Source organism: Harmonia axyridis, chromosome 2 (assembly GCF_914767665.1).
Source record: "Harmonia axyridis chromosome 2, icHarAxyr1.1, whole genome shotgun sequence".
NCBI lineage: Eukaryota > Metazoa > Arthropoda > Insecta > Coleoptera > Coccinellidae > Harmonia > Harmonia axyridis.
Window position 1 is genome coordinate 31,884,795 of NC_059502.1, and position 21,763 is coordinate 31,906,557.

The window sequence follows — 21,763 nt, forward strand, 5'->3', positions numbered from 1 at the left end:
GTTTTTTTTCAAATTTTGAGCCTTTATTGTGAAAAAATGGTTACAAATGAATTATTGAAAGTATTGGCCATCGCTAGCTACAACTTTTCCCCATCTTTCTGGCAACATACGAATCCCGTTGCGAAAAAATTCGACCGGTTTGGCCTCTATCCAGTCATCCACCCATTTTTTGGCTTCCTCGTAGGAATGGAAGTGCTGGTCAGCCAGGCCATGCGTCATCGATCTGAAGAGATGGTAATCAGACGGAGCAATGTCTGGACTATACGGCGGGTGGGGTAGGACTTCCCATTTGAGCGTTTCTAAGTATGTTTTCGACGGCTGTGCAACATGTGGGCGAGCATTGTCATGTTGCAAAATAACTTTGTCGTGCCTGTCGGAGTATTGTGGCCGTTTTTCTCGCAGTGCGCGGCTCAAACGCATCAATTGTCGTCGATAGACCTCGCCTGTGAGCCTTTCATTCGGTTTCAGAAGCTTATAGTAAACCACACCTAGCTGGTCCCACCATATACAGAGCATGAGCTTGGGCGCCATGATAATTTGGCTTGGCCGTCGATGATGATGCATGGCCGGGTAGTCCCCATGATTTTCTTCGCTTCGGATTATCGTAACGGATCCACTTTTCATCGCCAGTCACGATACGATGCAGAAAACCCTTTCTTTTATGTCGCTGAAGCAGCTGTTCGCAAGTGAAAAAACGCCGTTCGACGTCTCTCAGCTTCAGTTCGTACGGCACCCAATTTCCTTGCTTTTGGATCATTCCCATGGCTTTCAAACGCTTGGAAATGGTTGTTCGGTCAACTCCCAATGCTTCAGCAAGTTCTTCTTGCGTTTGACACGAATCTTCATCAAGCAAAGTCGCCAATTCTTGATCTTCAAAGATTTGCGGCCGCCCGGAACGCTCCTTGTCTTCCACGTCGAAATCGCCACTTTTGAAGCGTCGAAACCATCCGCGAACACTTGAATCATCGACACAACCTTCTCCATAAGCTTCCTGAAGCAACCGATGCGCCTCGGCAGCAGATTTCTTCAAATTGAACCAATAAAGTGAAACTTCCCGCAAATGACGTCGACTCGGCTCAAATTTCGACATTTTCACGATTTCAAAAATTTATGATGCGAAAAAATTTCAACTAATGTGTTAGTGTGGAATTGTTGACAGATGAATAAGCTTTGATTATGACATATGTAACCATTAAATACTCGCACAGTATTGGTGGCGCCATCTTTTACAAAAAACGGGAAAGACTTATTCACACACCTTTATATTTTTGGCCCACAGACTTGGAAATTTTTTTTCCAACTCAACCACTATATGAATGAGATAACTTGTTCATTCAGCTTCAATATCGTTTTTTCAAAATTTCGATACGAGCATTTCTCTCTGAAATATCGAACTTTGAGTTGAAAAGGACCTGTTTGTCTTTAACTATCAATAACTCACCAATCAATGATTGCTCAGAAAATTTAGGGGATGTTTCGAAATCTTGAATGAATTCTCTACAAGAAGTAGCTATGGTATTTTCGAAAAAAAAATTTTTTTCGTTCTCTACATTAATTTGAAAAGTTGATAAAAAAATGGCTTTTGGAGGCGTTTTGGATAATCAAGCGCTGAATTGAAAATATCGAAAAAACCATCAATGTTGAGTGTGCGTTTTACAGTTCAATATCACCACAAAAATCTCAGAGACTTTCAATTCAATCTATGGAGCGGTTTTTTTGTTTCATTCGATCGAATTTTCAAAATATTAAAGGATCACGAATTTCGATTGAAATGTTCATAATCTCCAACAGAATGAAAAAATTGAATTTTCAAGTTTTTTTTATCTGCATTTTTATCAATAACAGAACAAAACAATAACAGAATACATAAAATAATTTTTTCGAAAATAAAAAAAAGAAATTTTTTTTCCTTTTTCAATTTTTTTTTATTGACTCGAAATAAATCAATTCAACATGTCATTATCATTTCTAATGCGATTTCGTAATTTCATTCCAAGATCTTGATGATAGAAACCAAGTTGAATTCGAAATGAAGTTGATATACCCAAGGGAATTTCGAAATCGATCTACTCGCTTTTCAGAAATTGCATATCTCAACTTTTCATCTATAGAACTTTTACAACGGTAAAAAAAGGCAGTTTATTCTCAAAACGAATTTGCAAAATTTGATATATTTTTTTTTATTTCCTAACATGGTTAGAATGTGTGGTTCTTTAATTTGTTGAAATTCGAGCGAATGAAACAAAAAAACCGCTCCATGGATTGAATTAAAATTCTCTAGGATTTTTGTGGTGATATTAAACTGTAAAACGCACACTCAACATTGATGGTTTTTTGATATTTTCAATTCAGCGCTTGATTATCCAAAAAGCCTCCAAAAGCCCTTTTTTATCAACTTTTCAAATCAATGTGGAGAACGAAGAAAATTTTTTTCCGAAAATACCATAGCTACTTCTTGTAGAGAATTCATTCAAGATTTCAAAACATCGCCTAAATTTTCGTAAGTAATTGCACAAGTGCATCAAAATTACCGATAATTTTGCATGACAGCGTGTTGTCATAAAAACTGCATGAGTTCATTTTCATTTTTGGAGAAAGAGCCAGACACCGAAGGTGGAGGGCTTTTTCTCCAAAAATGTAAATGAACGAATGCAGTTTTTCATAGAAAACACGCTGGAATGCGAAATTATCCGGTCATTTTGATGCACGAGTGTAATTCGGGGGAATATTTCTCGAATAAACTGTTACATTACTTGTCAAACTGATTTAGAATGGAATTGCCATAGATTCGAACTGTGTAAGATGCATAGAAACTATGCATCTATGAACAGAACAATTATCGCAGTTCAGTTTCGCTTCCTACAATGCAATTATCGCTGTAATTTTCGATAATTGTTCTCCATATACATAGAATTTTTGACAGGAGGGAAATATTCGCTGTAATTTTCGATAATTGTTCTTCACATATATAGAATTTCTGACAGGAGGGAAATATTCTGTGCAAACATTGATTGGTGAGATATTGATGGTTAAGGACAAAAAGGTCCTTTTCAATTCAAATTTCAATATTTCAGAGAGAAATGCTCGTATCCTAATTTTGAAAAAAGGATATTGAAGCTGAATGAACAAGTTATCTCATCCATATAGTAGTTAAGTTGGAAAATTTTTTTCCAAATTTGTGGGCCAAAAATAAAAACTGAAAAAATTTCGCAGAAAATTTAGATACTGTATTCAATAGGATTGAGCGGTACACGTTGCTTGAAACATTTTATCATCATGAGATCACTAAACTATAAACTTCAAGCTTCAAAAATTTCTTTTTCAAATTGAGATACGTCCATTGTTATCGAAAATAAAGCCACTTGAAAAACCGCTTAAATTTTCGAATTTTATTTTGATTTTTTAATTTATTCTCCTAGTGCTTATTCGCTTTCGTTTTTCTCCCAGTTAGTGATGTCATCATTTGCCACAGTGATTGGTCTTCCTTATCTAGTTCTTATAGCTTCTTGTACCATTCTTCGTTGAACACTTGTCTAACTCTGTTTTTCACTTCGTTGGTCAATTTATTCACTTCAGTTTTGTCACCGGGTTCACTGTGCGTCTATACTGTTTCTTCGCCTTTTTCTTTTCCTCTAACAAAATTCTCACGTCTAGAGGTAGCGGTCTCTTTTTGGGTATTTTCTTGGTGGACTGTGCTTCAGCTTCAATTATTCTCTTTTCTAGATCCTCGATTAGCTGTTATTTGTTTTCTTCACACTTTTTGTTTGAATGATTTCTATGAATTTTGCCCAGTTAATTGATTTTCGGTCCGTGGGTAGTCCGTCTGTTCCGATTTCTAATTTTCAAGACCACAGGGCTGTCCGGGTGCAGTATTTATACAACATCTTTAGAAAGATTATATCAGTTTTATCTTTAGCTCTTCTTGAGACTTGTCCCTGTTTTTGTGTTGGTTTGTAAATTGGTTATTCGATATGTATTTTAAGAACTTTTCCTTTTTTGTCGGTCACTGGTGGTAGAAATATACCACCGACAAAAAAGGAAAAGTTCATATCGTAGAGATGAAGCTTCGAGTTACAACCTAGAAAACTGTGAAGATGCTTATCGCAGTAGTAGGCGAAACATCAGGTGACTAGATTGCAGAACTATCCAATTCTGCTGATTTAGAAGATTTTATTTTTCTTCCTGTTTTGTCCTATAATTATCCTTTTCTCACATAAATTTGGTAGCCATAAGATTGTAGATTGTGATCGATGAGATAATGATCCAAGGGATAAATTTTCAGTTACCTATTGAAGATTCTTTCGTCCTACTTTTTCGAATGGACGTGTAGGGAATTCAATGATGCGCTAAGAAGTAAGTCTCTGTAAACTCTTGAACAAATTAAAAATTAGGCGATAATGTTTTGAACCGGAAGACACTACTATCCTCACTTGCTAGAGAAAATTAATTCATGAAGTAAATGTAGTTAAGTATGTCATAGTAATTCAGTTTTTCAGTTCAAGATCACATAGAAACATAACACAAATTGTTAACACAAGTTTATTCGATAATGAATTTTAAAAAACGCAATATTTTTCGAACGAAATTTGACAACCGCCATAGACGAAATAGTTATTATTGGAGGTATTGAAAGCAATTGATGAATTTTACCTGAACTTCAGGTGTGAACTAGGCTTTCCTGTAGATTTTTGTGCAATAATTCATTTTTAGTGATGTCTTTGAGTCTATTGAGCCTTTTTTTTTATTATTATTTCGGCATCGATTTCTAGGATCATTATTCGTATCGAGCCTTCTTATTTCTATAATTAGTAAATTATCTTTTCTCTGCATCATCTTCCATCGATAGCCCTCATATTGTGGCCTAACATGATTATATCGTAGAAGCAGCTTTTGAGAGCTCGTCATACATGCGCCAATTGCACCTTTGAAGGACACATATACAGGGTGGCCACTTTTTCAATGGGATTGTATTGGTAACTTTTAAACCATAAGAGTTAGAAGGTCGGTCAAATGTAGGAAAAGTTGCATGCATAGAAGCATTATCAAGCAGTTCAAACAAATCGAGATTATCAGGGCCGGTTATTGAGATATCATAAAAAAAGTAAATTCTGTCATTTTGATTTTTCTTTTTTTCCCACTTTATTTCAAATATTATCAAGAAATGTTACAGGAATTTTTTATTCGAAAGTAAATTGTTCTCAATTTGACGTAATCAGATTTCGTATCCAACGTTCCGTGCTCTCTGGGCCACCCTCAACCTCATTTTTTTCAATACGGGCCTGTATAGCTTATGACAATTTTCGAAATAACTTTCAACGCTGAATTCAACGATATATCATACAATGTCATTCAAAGTTGATTTTCAGGTGATTTTGACCCTTATCCAAATTTCTTTGGGTCGGATCTGTAGTCAATGCAATTTATCAAAAACTGCTGTTAATAAAATAGTCAAGAGACGCGAATACAATGATTTTGAATTTGAATACCAAGCCTTCAAAACTTATATCATAATGATATAAGTTCTTTGGGACATCCTGTATATGTATGTACATTCCTATTGTCGTTTTTCTAAGGAAGAGCCGGATTGGGCTCCGAGAAAACTAAATTAATTGTGTGGGATTTTCAATTGGTCTAATAACATGTTTAAATTTCCATTGTGGTAATCATACCATTAACATAGGAAAACTAAATAACGAAATGACGGAGAGTAGGTACTGATTAAAGTTAATTCATTATTGCAATTATATAATTTTCATTGTTTTTTTTTATGTTTTCTTAGGTTGAAGGGTATCATAATGACCGAACGTGAAAATTATTCTTTTGTTTCATACAATTGATAAAAATAGTTATGTTGACAGTTTGGGGATAATTATTGCGATGTCTTCGAAGTATAATTTCATCAAGAATTTACTTTCAAATTCTTCGCTAAATAGCTAAATTCAGGACTGTTAAATTCGATATTGAAGTAAAGCATAATCTAACAAGATTATCATTGTGAAGAAATATTTGGATTCATTTTAGTCTGTAGTCTGTTGAACGAACATGGCGCCACAATAACTGCAATTTTTAATTTTGCTCATTGGATGGATGCAAAATATCCAAAAGAATAAGTAACGCAATGAAGTGAAGACCGCTCTGGTTCTGATGGTTCCCGTTCTCTTCAGATAATTTGAATATGATAAAGGCATGATCCTTTTTTGAATGTGCTTTGATTGTCTAACGAAAGAGGAAAATTAAAGTGACCGAGGTACTTTCGGAATTATTTTTTAAGCTTTTTCGCTTCCTCAACAAAATTGTTCTAACAAAGTGATATATGACATAGTATGTACTATAATCCTGTCTATTCAAAGTATGTCACTTTGCATAGATGTATTTTGTAGTTATACATGTTCCAAATTGGATGATCACTGACAGCAAATTCAGAACTATAAGACTTAGAGAAAAATCTTCAAGAACCTGCGATCTATTTTTTCAAAATAACTAGAAAACAGAAAGCAGATCAGTTCAGAGATATCCAGATTTGTTCTCAATTTACAGGGCGTTGCTGAAAAATGACCGATTCAATTATTTCGTTTTATCTTGGTTTCTGTTCGTGATATTCGAAAAATCCTAAAACGTTTTTTTAGTAATTTTAAGGTTCATATGATACTCATAACAGATCTTAAAAATAAATTATCGTTCCAGCGAAATAGAGGAAAAATGGGACATCCTATATTTTTCAGCTGTAGATTTGTCGGAAAGCATCTCATTATCGGTTTTTCCAAAATGTCATCCGTTCAAAGATATTGAGTGTTTCGACTTAATGTCTCTGATGGGACACCCTATATATAAATAGTCTTCATTTATTTCGAGATTTGATTCATTTCATGCCCATTGAATAATTGTAATCAAGTCATACCTATATAATGTGTCCAATTAAAAAACACCAACTCTTCTCTATATCTCTAAAAGGATAATTAGTTTCTAATTATTAAATGGAACACCCTATTATATGACTTGATTACAATAATACAATGGACATGAAATGAATTTGAACTCGAAATAAATGAAAAATGTTTATCGAATATAAGGTGTCCCACCAAAAAAAGTAAAAAAACTCAATATCTTTGAAACGGATGACAATGAAAAACTGATAACGGGATGCCTTGTTATGAGTATTATATAAACCATGAAAATTACTGAAAAAACGTTCTAGAATTCTTCGGATATCTTAAACTGAAACCAAGCAAGATATAGCGAAACATTTGAAACAATCATTTATCAGAAACGCTCTGTAACTTGAGAACGGATCAAGATATTTATGATCTGATTTCTGTTATCTCATTATTTCGAATAAAAAAGATCAGGAATCCTCGAAAATTTTTTCTCTAAGTCTTAAAGTTCTCGAGATGCTTTGTCAGTATTGATTTTGGAACACCCTGCATTCTAGATGACTCTACTTCGGGAGCAGATATTTCAATAACTAAGAGGCAAGGAGTTTAAACATTCAATTTGAATTCAGAAGACTAGTTGAATGAATGAACGAGCGCTAAAAAGCTCCTGACTTCACGTTAATGCTTTCTCCATTTTTTATCGTGGTGTTTCTCTTATTGAACTTATATTGCTACTCAATGAACATTATTTACAAAGTGGAAAACCAAATATTTTAGATTTTTTGAATGTTATACTAGGATTGTTGAAAGACTTTCTTTAAATCATGTATCCCTAATTTAATCGTGACAGATCAAATGATCCATTGAGTAGGTACGTTACGAATTAAGCAATGTCTATCAGAGTAGGTAGATTTTTTGCAAAATACTGTATGACTTATTTGGAAAATAATTTAAATGAGAAGTGAACAGGTCGAAATCGATATTAATTTAAAAATTTCCGATGTTATTAAGAATAGGAAAGATTAAATCGATGATTTCTTTCTCCTATTGTTGCCGAATAACAACACATGATAGCTGATCTCAATTGCAGAAAACATGAAGACTAATTTTTCATTTTTGGCGAAATTGGATATGCTATAGATAACGGTTCTCGAGAATTTTCAGCAGACAAGTATGCAAATAGAATTATTATATTCAATATACATGGTGATAGTTGACTTTACATATTAATTATCTACTAGTACACCTGAGTTGAGTCGTAAATTTCCATCAAGGAAAAATTAATCGAAATACTCTCACTTTGTACAGGTATTTATATTTTTACGCAGCGAAGAGCAAGTTAAATATGTGATCTAGAATTAAATGATATCATAACAATTGTTGCTTCGTTATAATATATGAGTGGTTTTACTACGAGCGGAAACGTTACATTTAACTCGTGCATAATCCAGACTGATTGTATCGATAGTTCAGTGGACTACATCAAACAATGATGAAATGCAACCCATTATTCTTCTTCGTTTGTTGAAAGGATGAGACCATAGAGATAAGCTTAATGGGGCGCAGTTTTATAGGACACCAATGCAGTGGCGCACCCAGAGCCAGAGATTGGCCCCGGAAAGCTAGCGATATTCGGGAAAAGTGATGTCCTAAATGAATCATTGCTAGCTCCCAAAGTTTGTTTCATTAAAAAAAAATGACACAAATTTTGAGAAGGTTAAATCACCCCCTCTGGGGTAATCAATCTCATTATTATATGAACATATTAACTTATAATTCAATTTATACTTGTATTAATTTGGTTTTATTTTTATCATCATCAACCCTTTATTCACTTTGATGATGAGGATGAGGGGTATTGCGATAACTAATTTTGAAGATATAGTTCCGACCTTAAAATTCCACTTTAAAATGTCCATCGATAATGAAATAACAGCGAAAATAGTGAAGCAATGTTAAGTTTATCTCGAGAATAATAATCCTATCTAACACATTTCGTTATCGATAAAAATTTTGAAGCGAAATTTCAGGATCAGATTCGAAATGAGGTATCACAACACCTCTCATCCCTATTCAAAATCAAGGGGTTGTACCCACCCCCGTTAGGGGGTTGCAGTTACGGGGATGCGAAGAGCGGAAAAATTGTTCTCCCTCGAATCAGAAATTGACGGGTCCGAGCGATTTTCCAAATTTTTATTTCAAAGCCGGAAAATTTAGGTGTTGAGTTTTCGTTGAACCACACTGCATATTGTGGATGAGTCTTGCAAACCTGCAATCAAGGCTGAGAGGGTAGAGTAGAGATCTTTATCCTCCATAGTTTAACCTAAAAAAAAAATGGCGCCGCGTATAACAGAGTCTGTAGAAAAATTTTGCAATAAATGTACAAAGGAAGTAAAAAATGTTGTGACTTGTTCGAAGTGTCAGAAGACTTATCACCCGAGTTGCTTGCTGAGAGTTTGTGGAATTTATGTAGATAGTGATGGAAAAATCTTTTGTTGTGATGACATAACCTCAAAACAGACAAAACTCGAGGAAAAGGATCAGGAAATACAGAAGCTTAAGACAAGACTATCTGAACTCATTGAACACTGTTTCGAACAATCTATTTGTAAACAAAATCTCTTAAACAACGGGGATTATTCTGGGGACTGCATTGACTTACTTGAACCGTCACAATCAGGTGAGAATGATGATAAAGATGTGATGTATCTAAACAGAATTATAAATGAAAAGTCAATATTAATAGAAGAACTTCAGGATAAAATTAAAGTTTTGAAAAAGTATACATCCCTATTAGAAAAAATAGATGAAAACTGGCATAAAACACCACCTGTAAGTCCAACCTGTAAAGAGTCTAAAAACAGATCTCTTCATCACAAAGAAAATGATGATCCTGTTGCGCCAAACATCATGGAGAAGTATGAACGAAAGACGGCGACATCTAACGAGAGTGATTATAACTCTACTGAGAAGAAAACGACAAATATAACAGAAATCTTCTCGAACGGAAATAAATCGAAAGAAGAAAAAAATTCAAACAAAGATAACAAAAGCTTACAGAAAAACAAACCTGGACGTAAAGCAAACTTGCGAGATAAAAGAGGTGAGGTGACTGGAACGGGTGACAAACTTTCCTCCTTCTTGGAAGCTCCTCGACGTGCCTGGGTCTATGTAGGACGTGTAAGTGAAAATGTGGCGGAGTCGCAAATTCTTAAACATCTACAAGAATGCTTCACTGGAAAAAATTTCATAATCGAGAAACTACCGAAACGAGACGGATCAAAAAGCTCATCGTTCAAGGTTGGAGCTGACCTATCCCTTATTGAAGATCTATATAAACCGGAAAACTGGCCTGTGGGTGTGGTTGTGAAACGTTTTAAGTTTTTTCTCAGAGAAAGGAGTAGTCAAAAACCATAGGAACCTAGCTGGGAAGGTAGAGAACCAGAGTGATCAAAACTGCAATGCAATATTAAACATAAACATACAATGCCTCAGAAATAAACTTGACGCAATGGATTTCGTATTAAATACTGAAAACTATAAAGTAGCCTGTGTGACCGAGAACTGGATGACCATTGATGAACTCAAAGCTGTGAACATTCCGAATTACAATGTGGCGAGTGCTTTTTGTCGCGAGGACTTCATACATGGGGGAAGTCTGATACTAACAAGAAAAGACTTTCTCGGCAGAGCGATTACAGAAATAAATGAACTATCTATCGAAAAAAATATAGAAATTTGTGGCGTTCTAGAAAAGACCACAAAAACAAATTATTTGTGTATCTATAGGCCTCCTCATGGAGATTATGATTTGTTCATGCAACGTCTAGAAACAGCATTGAACATAGTCTTCAAAAATCCACATCAAAATGTTGTAATCGCTGGCGATTTTAATATAAACTTCGATGAAATGAATAATGCGAAATTAAAATTGCAGGAATTAGTCATATCATTTGGATTACATATTGTATTCAAGGAGGCATCACGTGTAACACTGAGATCGAGCAGCTGTATCGACAATTTTTTCACGAATATGAGGTCTTCAACATATCAAGCATTCACGGTGAATCACCATCTTTCAGATCATCTGGCACAAAGATTGGAATTACAGACGACGGAAATCCCTGAAAAAGAAAAATATGAGTATATTCGAATTATGAGTGAAAATAACACTTACCATTTTCGAGAGCGATTGAAGAATGTAGACTGGGAATTCATCAGAAATATGTCGGCTCCGTTATCGTGTAATGGTTTCCATAAGGTAGTGACTGATACATTCAACCAGTGCTTCCCTGAAAAAAGAATAAGAATAAGAAGTGTGCCCCCAAAGAAATTTTGGGATAGACCGGATATAATAGAACTAAAGAAAAAAGTAGATGCAGCACACACTATTTTTTCAGTTGAAAGGAATGAAAACACGGAAAAGTTATACACGAAATTAAAACATCAACTGACACAACTAATTGAAAATACAATAAAAACTGAAAATACACAGATTTTGAATGAGTCGACCAATAAAAACCGTGCAATCTGGAAAGTCATAAACTCTAAAATAAAAGGCAAAACAAGAACAAACTACGCCGAATTACTGTCAGAGGAAGATTTCAGTATATATTTTTCAACAATGGCAGAAAAATTGGGTACACGAGACTGTGCCCCAGAAACAAGCGATGACTTTTTGAAGAGAAAAATAATCAGAAATCCCAAATCATTTTTTCTAACTCCGACTACACCACAGGAGGTCAAAAGAGCCGTGTCCGAAATGAAGAAGAAAACATCAAGGGATATATACGGTTTCTCAGTAAATATACTGAAAGAGGTGATAGACTATCTAGCAGATCCTTTATCTGAACTCATAAATTCCTGCTTTCAAGAGGGTTATTTTCCAGATGAGATGAAGTTGGCAAGAGTCATACCAATTTATAAAAAAGGAGACCAAGAACTGTGCCACAATTATAGACCAATATCAGTATTACCAGCAATGTCAAAGATATTTGAGTCCCTCATAAAATCAAGATTGGTCTCATTCTTGGAGAATAATTCGTTGCTGAGTGATCATCAGCATGGATTCAGGGGGAGTAGGTCTACTACATCTGCTCTGGTGCAGATAACTGAATTCGTCTTGCAATCGTTGGACGATTCAGAGGAGGCAATACTAACATGTATGGACTTGACGAAGGCTTTTGATTGCGTCAACCATGTAAAACTTCTATCCAAACTGGAGTATATCGGGATCAGAGGCCCAGCATACGAACTCTTTCGGTCATATCTGTTAAATAGAAACCAGATAGTAGATATTGGCGGAAAGAAATCTTCCAAGAGATGCGTTGCTACTGGTGTGCCCCAGGGATCTATATTGGGTCCGATATTGTTTTTAATATATATAGACGATATGGTATATAACGTTGCCGCGGATGAGAGGATCATTTTCGCGGATGATACATCTTTTTTGAATAGAGCACAAAATGATAGAAAACTCCAGCAAAAAGCTGAAAAATCTGTTCAGGAAGCCGTTGAATGGTTCAATGGAAATAGTTTGAAGGTGAATCCTGAGAAAACACAAAGGCTAGTAATATCAACCAAACGCCATAATAAAGAGAGTATTTCTTTGCTCGGTATGTGCATCAGTGGAAATTTGACTTGGACTGAGCATGTTAGTGAATTGTGTAAAAGGCTTTCCACATCATTATTCGCCATAAGACAAATAAAAAATATGCTCACAGAAAACGAAGCACTCCTCACCTATCACGCTCAGTTCCATGGACGAATGACCTATGGTATTATCCTCTGGGGTGCGTCGTCGGATGCACTCAGGGTCTTTCTGAAACAGAAGAAAGCGATAAGATTGATAGCCGGAGTTAATCAAATGACAAGTTGCAGATCGCTGTTCAAAAAGTACAAAGTACTTACCGTCCCATGCTGCTACATGCTCGAGTGTCTCCTCTACGTTCATGGAAAGAAAGAACTCCCAAAACACTCAAATGTACATGACCACCTTACGCGATCCAGAAATAAAATTGTGATTCCCAGCCACCGCATTAATAGAACTCAAAACACGTACATCTTCAATGGTGGTAAGATGTATAATAAACTTCCCGATCACATGACATCACTTCGTGGAGCGACCTTTAAGAGGCTTGTGAAAAATTTGCTTATTGAAAATGTCTTCTATTCCATAGAAGAATTCATGAACCATCAGTTCTAGTCATTATATTCACCAGTCAATTTTATATATGTATTATATTTATTTATTTATTATTATTTATATTTATTATATTTATGATATATGTGTCTAAATGTTATTGATGTGTGTACTAATGTTCAGGACATTTGTAGGTATACATTGTCTTATATTTTATTGACCTACCCTGTAAAGTTTTGAGGGAAATAAATGAGTATGAGTATGAGTATGAGTATAGTAGGTAGCTAGACAATGTCTAAGGATTTGCGAAAATTCAGGAACAATTGTTCGTTCATTATATTCGATGGGTTTTTCGATAAATATCTTAATGTTTTACGAATGAATTCTTTTAGAAATAATTTTAAAATTCATTACTCAGAAACTATAAAAGCTAAGATATTGCGGTGAAAAATATTGAATTCAGTATTATCGAACCAATAAATGTTTCCAATTTCATGAGTAGGTATTTGTTTGCAATGTGCGTGTAATTAATTTTCAAAAATTAAGTTAAAACTTCATGGATCATGATCTCAAGCAATGGAGATTGAAGAGGTGCAGCAACTGAATTTTGTTTCTGAATTTCATTTGATCAGAATATTCTTGGTTCTAAATTTTATGTGGATAGATGTTACAATTTTCGAGAAAAGTTACGGAGGGTAGAGTAACATAAATTTGTTATCATATTTTTGTATTCCATACATTTCGAAATGAAAACTGTGAAAATTTCAGGGGTAACTGTAGTGTAGTAATTTTCATTGAAAATCCCATTACATCATTTCAAGGGTAAAACGAAGTAATCGAATTCTTGACTACTCCAACTTGACAGTGTTATACTGGGTTATTCATTTCGTGGTCCGGCTTTGACAGTACTCTTTCAATGACATGTCAATCAGAACTGTCATCCGAAGCGTAATATGTAAGATGTCTAACACACTGGTGTGCCCACTTACTCTTGAAAAACCTTAAGGTTCAAGTGGCGACTTTTGAAGGGAGTAGCCTTCTTGGATTTTAATGGTATTAGTCCTTTTTCACTTGATTTCCTCATCGTTTCCTATGGCGCTCACGTCGTCTTTCTGTTTCTGTTGTGTTTTGAGGGTAAAATTAACAATAATAACAAGATCAACGACTTTTGACAGAATAAATGAAGATTTTCAAATGATGCCTTTGATTGGTCAATTCTTTGTACAGCGCCACCTTAAGGAAAACAAGGAAAAAGTGACCCATTGTGAGCCGAGTCACTAGAATTATCCCAAATAAAATCTAATCATTGAACACACCAGTCTATTAGACATCTTAGTTATATGTTTAGTCGAGAGTTAGCCATTTAACATTATGGATCGTTTATGATGATCGTGTGAATATTGTGAAATCTTACTACAAAAATAATAATTCCTCCATCAATTACGGTCAGAATATGGTCGATATAATCGTTCATCTGAGCGTGAAAAAATTCAAAGAGACTGGATCTGTTACTGATGTCTTGAGGCACATACATCATCTTTGTGCGTCCTCAATGGAAAATATGTAAGTCGTAAGTAAAAGAGTTGAAGAAGATTCAAATTTATCCATTCTTTGGCGCGCATAACATTCCACATCATCTCCATCTTGAAGTTCAGTTGACACAACACCTAATAAAGCCTATGAAAAACTATGATAACAAGCAAAATTGTCGCATATGGGGCAGTGCAATAACTCATGTAACCACTGAAAGACCATTATATCCATGAAAAGTCACTAGATCGTGTGCAATTTGGTCTGAGGAAATGATAGGCAGTACTTCTTTGAATCATCTCTTCAGCCAAATGATTTATTTGCCTGAATTCAATGATATGTAATTGGAAGATATGTGGTTCCAGCAAGATGGTGCATGGTGCATTAAGCTACATAAAACTATTCGTTTTGCTCTTATTAGAAAATAAATTCCAGAACGCGTAATTTCTCGTTTCGCCGATGTGAATTGTCTACCAATATCTCGTGATTTATCGCCCCTTGTTTTTTTGTGGGTTTATGCGAAGAATCGTGTTTATACCGATAATCTTCAGATTATTGACGATCTGAAAAGCAACATCCGTTATTGATTAGATTTTACCCCAAATGTACGGGCAATTCATCGAAAATTACCTCACAAAGATCGAGTGTTGTAAGAGATCACGGGAAGGACACAAGGACGTAGATCTTTTTTTTTCTTGGGAGAGGTAATCGAAAAAAAATTCTTGTCGACAACGTTTACTCATATCTGTAATGTGAGAAAAAAAGGTTTTGATAACGAATTTTGAACCAAAAATTACTTCGAAATAATAGCATTTTTTTGATTACCGATTCGATTGTTCTTACCTTACACAGGGTGTTCCTAAATTTGAGGTACAAAGGAAAATGAGAGATTCCTTGAATACTTTTAAGAATAAAATGTCTTATATATGGGCCAGTAAATACTTTGTTTTCGAGATACAGGATGTTTTTTGTAGACCTACTTTTGTGAGTTTATCGAATCTTTATTAATCTTCGCTACAGATTGGATGAGTAAGTACCAAAACTTATAATTGATTTTTTTCATCACAACTTACTGGATCTTATAATAATTTGAATTTTCCTGAGCATTACTGAAGAATTGTTTGACAAGAACCGACAAGAAACCAAAAAGTGTAGTACTAGACCAGAGTTTCTTTTTACAATTTTCTAAACTACCAGTGGTTTAACAAAAAAAAGTTCTGTTGGGAAGAAGCGGACACTCTTCCAGAAAAATATCACCCTGTAAATTTGCATTCAAAATCAGCATATCACATGATAAAAACTTTTAATTGGAATATCTATATCAAGCGAAAAAATGAGAAAAAAACTTCAACTTTAACATGTGTATTTCGAAGAAAAATCGTTTGCGCATTTATGTGCAATACTTTATTTCTTAAAATGATCCGAAGAATCTGTTATTTTCGTCGTACATCTATACCGATTACCGATGAGGAATACAAAAATCACAGATGGCGAAACAAGGGATATGCTGACAAAGCGGGTAGGTGAAGTGCAATACAAGTAATCATCTTGAAAGCGAAATAAACTCATAAACCGTAAAAGGGTCCGATTTTTTGCTGCTGTGTCAATTTTAAAGAAAAATAAAAAGATTATTGGTTCAGGCTTACGCCTCTGTGATTATATGTTTATACCCTGTAGCTTACAGAATAAACCATTTTATTATTATTATTATATATTATGAAAAAATTTTCGTTCTTCGTCTTTGACAGAATTCTGAACTTATATATTTTGGAAATCTTGAGGAGGGGGGTTATTACCCCAGTACCCTCAGTACTGCGCCCTTGGGAGGACATTTGAATGATTTTATATTGCACAAATAATGGCAAGGTCCAAGTATTATATTGAAATTTTATCTAATTAATGAAGTAGTGTTTTATTTACGTTTACTTTCAGAACGACTATAACATTTTTTCCATAACTACAGGTATTTTATTAAATATCAAAATATTGTACAAAATAGACAGAGCATCTTATTTTGAAATTATTTTATCCGAAACGTAAACTATGAAAATATCCTCTACTATCCAGCTATTCAATTTTTTTTTCTATAGCTAATGTTAAAATGTTATAGCAACTCTTTTGAGTAGATAGTGAATCACTTCAACCGCAAGGGTAGTTAAGTAACAGCAAGGATAGATAAAATGTATGAATTTTTTTCTTATACATCATCCCACATGGCTTTTTCTGCTTGTAGTAAATTTTCTCTGTACATTTTGTATTCACTCCGTACAAAAAACAAAAAATTGCTGAACACCCGCAAAAACCATAATGTAATTTTTTTTTACATTTGTTGACAGAGTACCTCATATTTCTAGTAACGGAGCAACACAGTTGCGGATTCAGAGTCAAAAATTTCAATTTTCTTGAAACTCGATTTTCCACCTCAATTTGAAATCTTGCTATAGAAAAAATAAAATCGCATTATCTTTTCGAGAGTAATTAGCGTCTCGACTGACGTCTTGACACTAAAATACAAATTTATCGTCTTGTACAATAAATAACTCTCAGTATATCTTGACCTTTGAAATATGTATTTATATTTCATAATATAGCCTTTCAGGAATATTGAAACATAAATACGAATTATTAAAATGATTGAGCTCTCAATAAATAATCATCTCATTTTCGTAAATAATCAGATTCATTCCATTCAAATATGTTTGAGCTTTTAATGAAGATGCAAGTCTTTCTCTTTTACCCTCTGGTAATTCCAAGAATTTTCTATAAGAATCCATTTAATGACCAATATCTTCTCAACGTATTGGGCGGAGATGCAGGTAGGAGAAAGCCGAACCCAGTCTTGAACAAGTAGTTTTTATTTTGGTCCTCTCAACATTGATGGCATAATGAAATGCCCGTTCGAATACCTATTATAATGGTATTTTTCAAGAGACAATTAAAGTCAAGTTTCAAGCACCTGACTCTTGTTACCTCGGTACACAGTCGTTCGGTCCCCCATCAGTTCCTCACTTGTGAAATAGCCGATCAATTTGGCGTAACCTGACTGGTGGTATCTTACACGATGAATAGGGCATTGGCGTAGACAGGGGAACATAGCCCAGGAAGTTTTAGAAAGCTCGGTCTCTTCCATCCAGAAGATTATGACTGAATTTCAATAAATTATTCATTTTTTATTGACTCTCCGCACGCATATGCACGCAAGGGTTTTTTCTGCACGCAAATATTAAAGAGTAGCATCAATCATAAAATTTTGACAAATCTCTATGCGCTAATCATAAAATTCAAACGTTTCTCTATGCGGCTGAGCGCACAAAAATATAATTTCTCAAAACGTCAGTCGGTATCAAGACGAAAACTTCCCGTGAAAGTGTTTCATTTGAGCTACTGGGAAAAATATTGTTCCTAACTCATGTGAAAATGGCCTTTTTCGCACTCGACATCTTGACCGAACGACACGGAGCGGAGTCTGCAGTCTCTTGCGGAAAAGTATCACTTTCCACACTTGTAAGGAAAATAACTATTGGAACTGCGTGAATGTTCCGATACTAAAATCATTTTCATCTCTTACAACGCAAGTCGACAAATCGAGTCTGTATTTTGCTAGATTAATCATCATTACGGTACCATAGTTTGTCTTCGTTTTGCTCACACCCCACCCAATTGTAGTTAAATTCTGAGTGAATTTGAAATACGACTCTTGGTCAAGGGTTGATTAGTTAATAACCTGCTATTTGATACTCTGAAAAATTTTTTAGACTTCATCCTATCGGCGTCTGGTTCTCGTCGTCTCACTGGTCTTTCGTGTTCCCGCCTTCAGATTTTCTCATCATCCTTGGTATGCCGGAAAGAAGCACTTCCTGCAGTTTTTCTTTACATAGCGAGTAGCGACATATTAAGTTTTACACCTTTGCCAATTGCAGTTCAGAAAATTTCATGTTTAATGCAAATATTTTTTCAGAAGAATTATTCGTTTTAACGAATAACCGTTTTAACCATTCAATTTATGTGATATTTATGGTCAAAATATTTGAAGTCAGAAATAAAAGAACCGTTGAACTATCTTATTATGAATTATGAATAATTTGAACCTCTCAAGATGCATAGAATTTGGGTTCATCTTAATTTTGAAGGTTTTTCCCAATTTCCGATTACATCACTCCCTCCTCCGAAAAAGTTCTGGCATCTATTGCCATAATTTTTCCCCTACTATGACCTACGCTCGTTCAGTAGTCCCTCTTTTCCAGTAATTACATTATGACATTTAGATATTGAACAGTCCCTAGACCATCATCTCATTGCGCTTTGGATTTTATCAGTGATGTAAGGCTCTTCGATATAATGACTCAGGGCTGATCTTATTATTATAGCCGATCCAGCGTGAGCTGTTCCGTCTGCGTGATTCGTATAAAAAATTTGGTAATTGGGTATTTTTACCACAGCCAGGTTGGTTGAGTGACTCTCTGAAATTAGCATGATATTTTTTCTAGATTTAAGAATTGCGCGATTTTCTAGGTATGATTTGTCTGCCCATTGGCATTCCAGACCGATATTCTTATGAAGCCTTCCTTTAATTGGAAATTTTGTTGATGATAGTAGTTAGTATGTTCAATACCATGCTGTTTTCATTTAATAATCGGTTGAATGATGTCTCGAATACGTCTAGAAATTAAGTCAGTTCAAAATCTGGACTTTCAACGTTTGTATGGGTAGGTGGTACTCGGAGTGGTATATTAGAGGTTACCTGAGTATAGCTCCTTGTAATTTGTGGAGGATTTTGTTCTTCTTCTTCTTAATTTAAGCCTAGGGCTTGTATATTCCACTTTAGTCCTCGGTGGAGGTAGATATCCAGGAGTCTTTCCAGCGCTTAGGGGGTCTGCCGACTGGTCTTCTGGTACCTGGGATTCCGTCTCGGGCTATCCTAGCAATTCTGCCTGCGTCCATTCTGCTGACGTGGTCGTTCCAATATCGTCGTCGTTTTCTTCCCCATTTAGCTATGTCCTGAGTCTGGCATTCCTCTCGGATGGCTGTGTTCCTCTTCCTATCTCTGAGCGTGTATCCAGATATGGTTCTCAGTATTTTGTTGCGTGTTGAAATGAGCTTGTGTTCCAGAAGTAATTCTTTATGTATACTGTATAGTGTGGACTGTTTCTGTTTCGCGTCTCTATTAGGTTCTGATTGGTTTCTGTAGTTTGAGGGATGACTACCAGAGCGTAAAGCGCATTTTGGAGGAGATTCCTTCGGTTTTTTGAAGGATTTACTGTCATGAGTCCGCCACAGCGTACAATGGAAGTGAAGGACCATGAATTGATACCTTTCATGAGTCCACCACCATTCATTCACATCTCTGGTTTTAAATATCCTTGTAAATGAACGGATTGGAACACAAGGTTTCTCAAAAGAGATATCCAATTTAGCACATCAATTGAAGAAATGTTTATTATCATTTTTGATGTAATTTGATTTCTTGAAAATGATACTGTTCAATATAAAAGGTCGATTTGCGACCCTGACTGAATCGATTCGAAATATTTCCTATGACCGCCTCAGTCTGGCTTCTAGTTCATGACGGTCATCGCAATTTCATTCATATTTTTCTCATTGGTTTTGAAGATGTAGACAATAGCTTATTTTTTGCGTATAGACGGTGTCCCGGTACCACTTGACTCTGTCTCAGGTGTAAATAAAGTAAATAAATACGAGTCAGGAATGCTCTAGTTTTTTTTCAAGACGGCGAAGCTTCTCGAAGAAAATATATGCCTCTAAATGATACTCCTATTATTCAATTTTTTTGTAATTACTAACCGATTCGGATAATTTTTTGAATTTGAGTAGATTCAAATTTCAGTGACGATTTGTTTCCAATACTTTCTTCATAAGTCTCCAAGATCGCCAGGGATGGACTGACCTTAACACTCAAAGATAGATACTTTTTTTGGTTGAAGATACCGGCGAAATTCATTTATGTATTTTATCATTAATTCTGAAAAAAAGGTCCATGAAAAAATATTTTGATATTCAATCATAAATATGGTGGTAACTCGAAAACGGTGCATTTTTTCGATGTTGCACTGGTATATTTTTTTTCGTAGAATTAATGGTGAAATACAAAAATTGGGTAATTTCGCCGATATCTTCAACAAAAAAAAACGTTTCTGACTTTAATAAGTGTATGCGATCAGTTCCTCCCTGGAGGTCTTGGAGACTTTTGAGGAGAGTATTGGAAACAAATCATCACTTAAATTTATATTTATTCAAACTCAAAACATGACTAGAATCAGTTAAGTCGGAGTCGGAAGTTATCACAAAAAAAAATATAGGAGTAGGTACCACTTCTAAGGGGGCAACGTAGGAAAAAAATGAAAGTATTCCTGACTCGTCTTTATATACTTTATTCACACCTGAGAAAGAATCTCGGGACGCCCATTATTCGAAAATAATGAGTTATTGAAGCTTCATATGTCTACATCTCTGAAACTATTGAAAAAAATTCAACCATAACAGACTCAACCGATAGATTTATTTTCCAAATTGAATTGAATTGTAAGTATCCTTTCATGTATTTTATTTAATTTTTCAATGGTAATATTAATTGATATTCACTTTAAAATAATGTAGTCGCAAACCTGGTACCTATAGACTTACACAATGGGAAATTCCCTTGGATAATAGCGTATTTATAGATATCATCCATGACCGTTTCAATGAATACAGATGAAATAGTTTTGTAGTGAAAATATCTATTATTTCAATGTTTACAGCTAAGCTATGAAATTTTTTCGGAATCAGTATTGCACATCTGAGGTAGTGTTGATTATGGACGTTTCCATGAATATTAGGAAACACGTAGTTTTGTAATAAACTCTTCAGGTTCTACACGTTACATAAATCATTCGATGAAATGATTGTTCGAGGACTTAAACTTCCACTAATTGCAATTGCAAATTCAAAAGTGTTTACATCTCACAATAATTTTAACAGCATTTATATAACTTATCAGGATAGTCATGACTCCTCTGATGACAATAAACTTCAGATCTATTAATTTCACATATGTAGGTATATCTTATTTCCACAAAGTTTTCAACCAGTGATCTAGTGTTCGTCGCTACACTTGTTATGTATACATGGTGATTCACCTCGACGGACTATTAATCATAATTTTGTGCTGAAATATTTTCAGATTTCTACAACTTCCGGTTATACCGGAAACTGACTACTA

At 34.9% G+C, this 21,763-nt stretch overlaps 2 protein-coding genes across 4 annotated transcripts in view; one reads left to right on the forward strand and one right to left on the reverse strand.

Annotated features, from left to right (window-relative positions):
* Positions 1-21,763, forward strand: part of LOC123674278 (putative inorganic phosphate cotransporter) — an 83,540-nt gene that overhangs the window by 13,327 nt on the left and 48,450 nt on the right. The gene's annotated exons all lie outside the window — the stretch shown is intronic.
* Positions 10,527-12,935, reverse strand: LOC123674279. 3 transcript variants are annotated; one of them, XR_006746626.1, is made up of 4 exons: positions 12,783-12,935; positions 12,615-12,693; positions 11,050-11,164; positions 10,527-10,996 (listed from the first exon to the last, which is right to left on the reverse strand). XR_006746626.1 is itself a non-coding variant. In XM_045609272.1 (3 exons), exons 1-3 carry the CDS (start codon positions 12,823-12,825, stop codon positions 10,978-10,980), a joined length of 345 nt encoding a protein of 114 aa, XP_045465228.1. In that variant the 5' UTR covers positions 12,826-12,935; the 3' UTR covers positions 10,527-10,977. The 3 variants fall into 3 exon arrangements, 2 of the variants coding, with proteins under 2 accessions (XP_045465228.1, XP_045465227.1); XM_045609272.1 differs by having other exon boundaries at positions 12,615-12,935; XM_045609271.1 differs by having other exon boundaries at positions 12,594-12,935.

Bases quoted from the DNA above. Each gene is read 5' to 3' on its own strand.
- LOC123674279 (XM_045609271.1), bottom strand. From the start codon at position 12,825: ATGAACGTAGAGGAGACACTCGAGCATGTAGCAGCATGGGACGGTAAG. The intron at 11,165-12,593 runs GTGAGCATATTT...TTCTTTTTTCAG, and splicing joins TGAGGAGTGCTTCGTTTTCT to GGAAGCACTGGTTGAATGTA.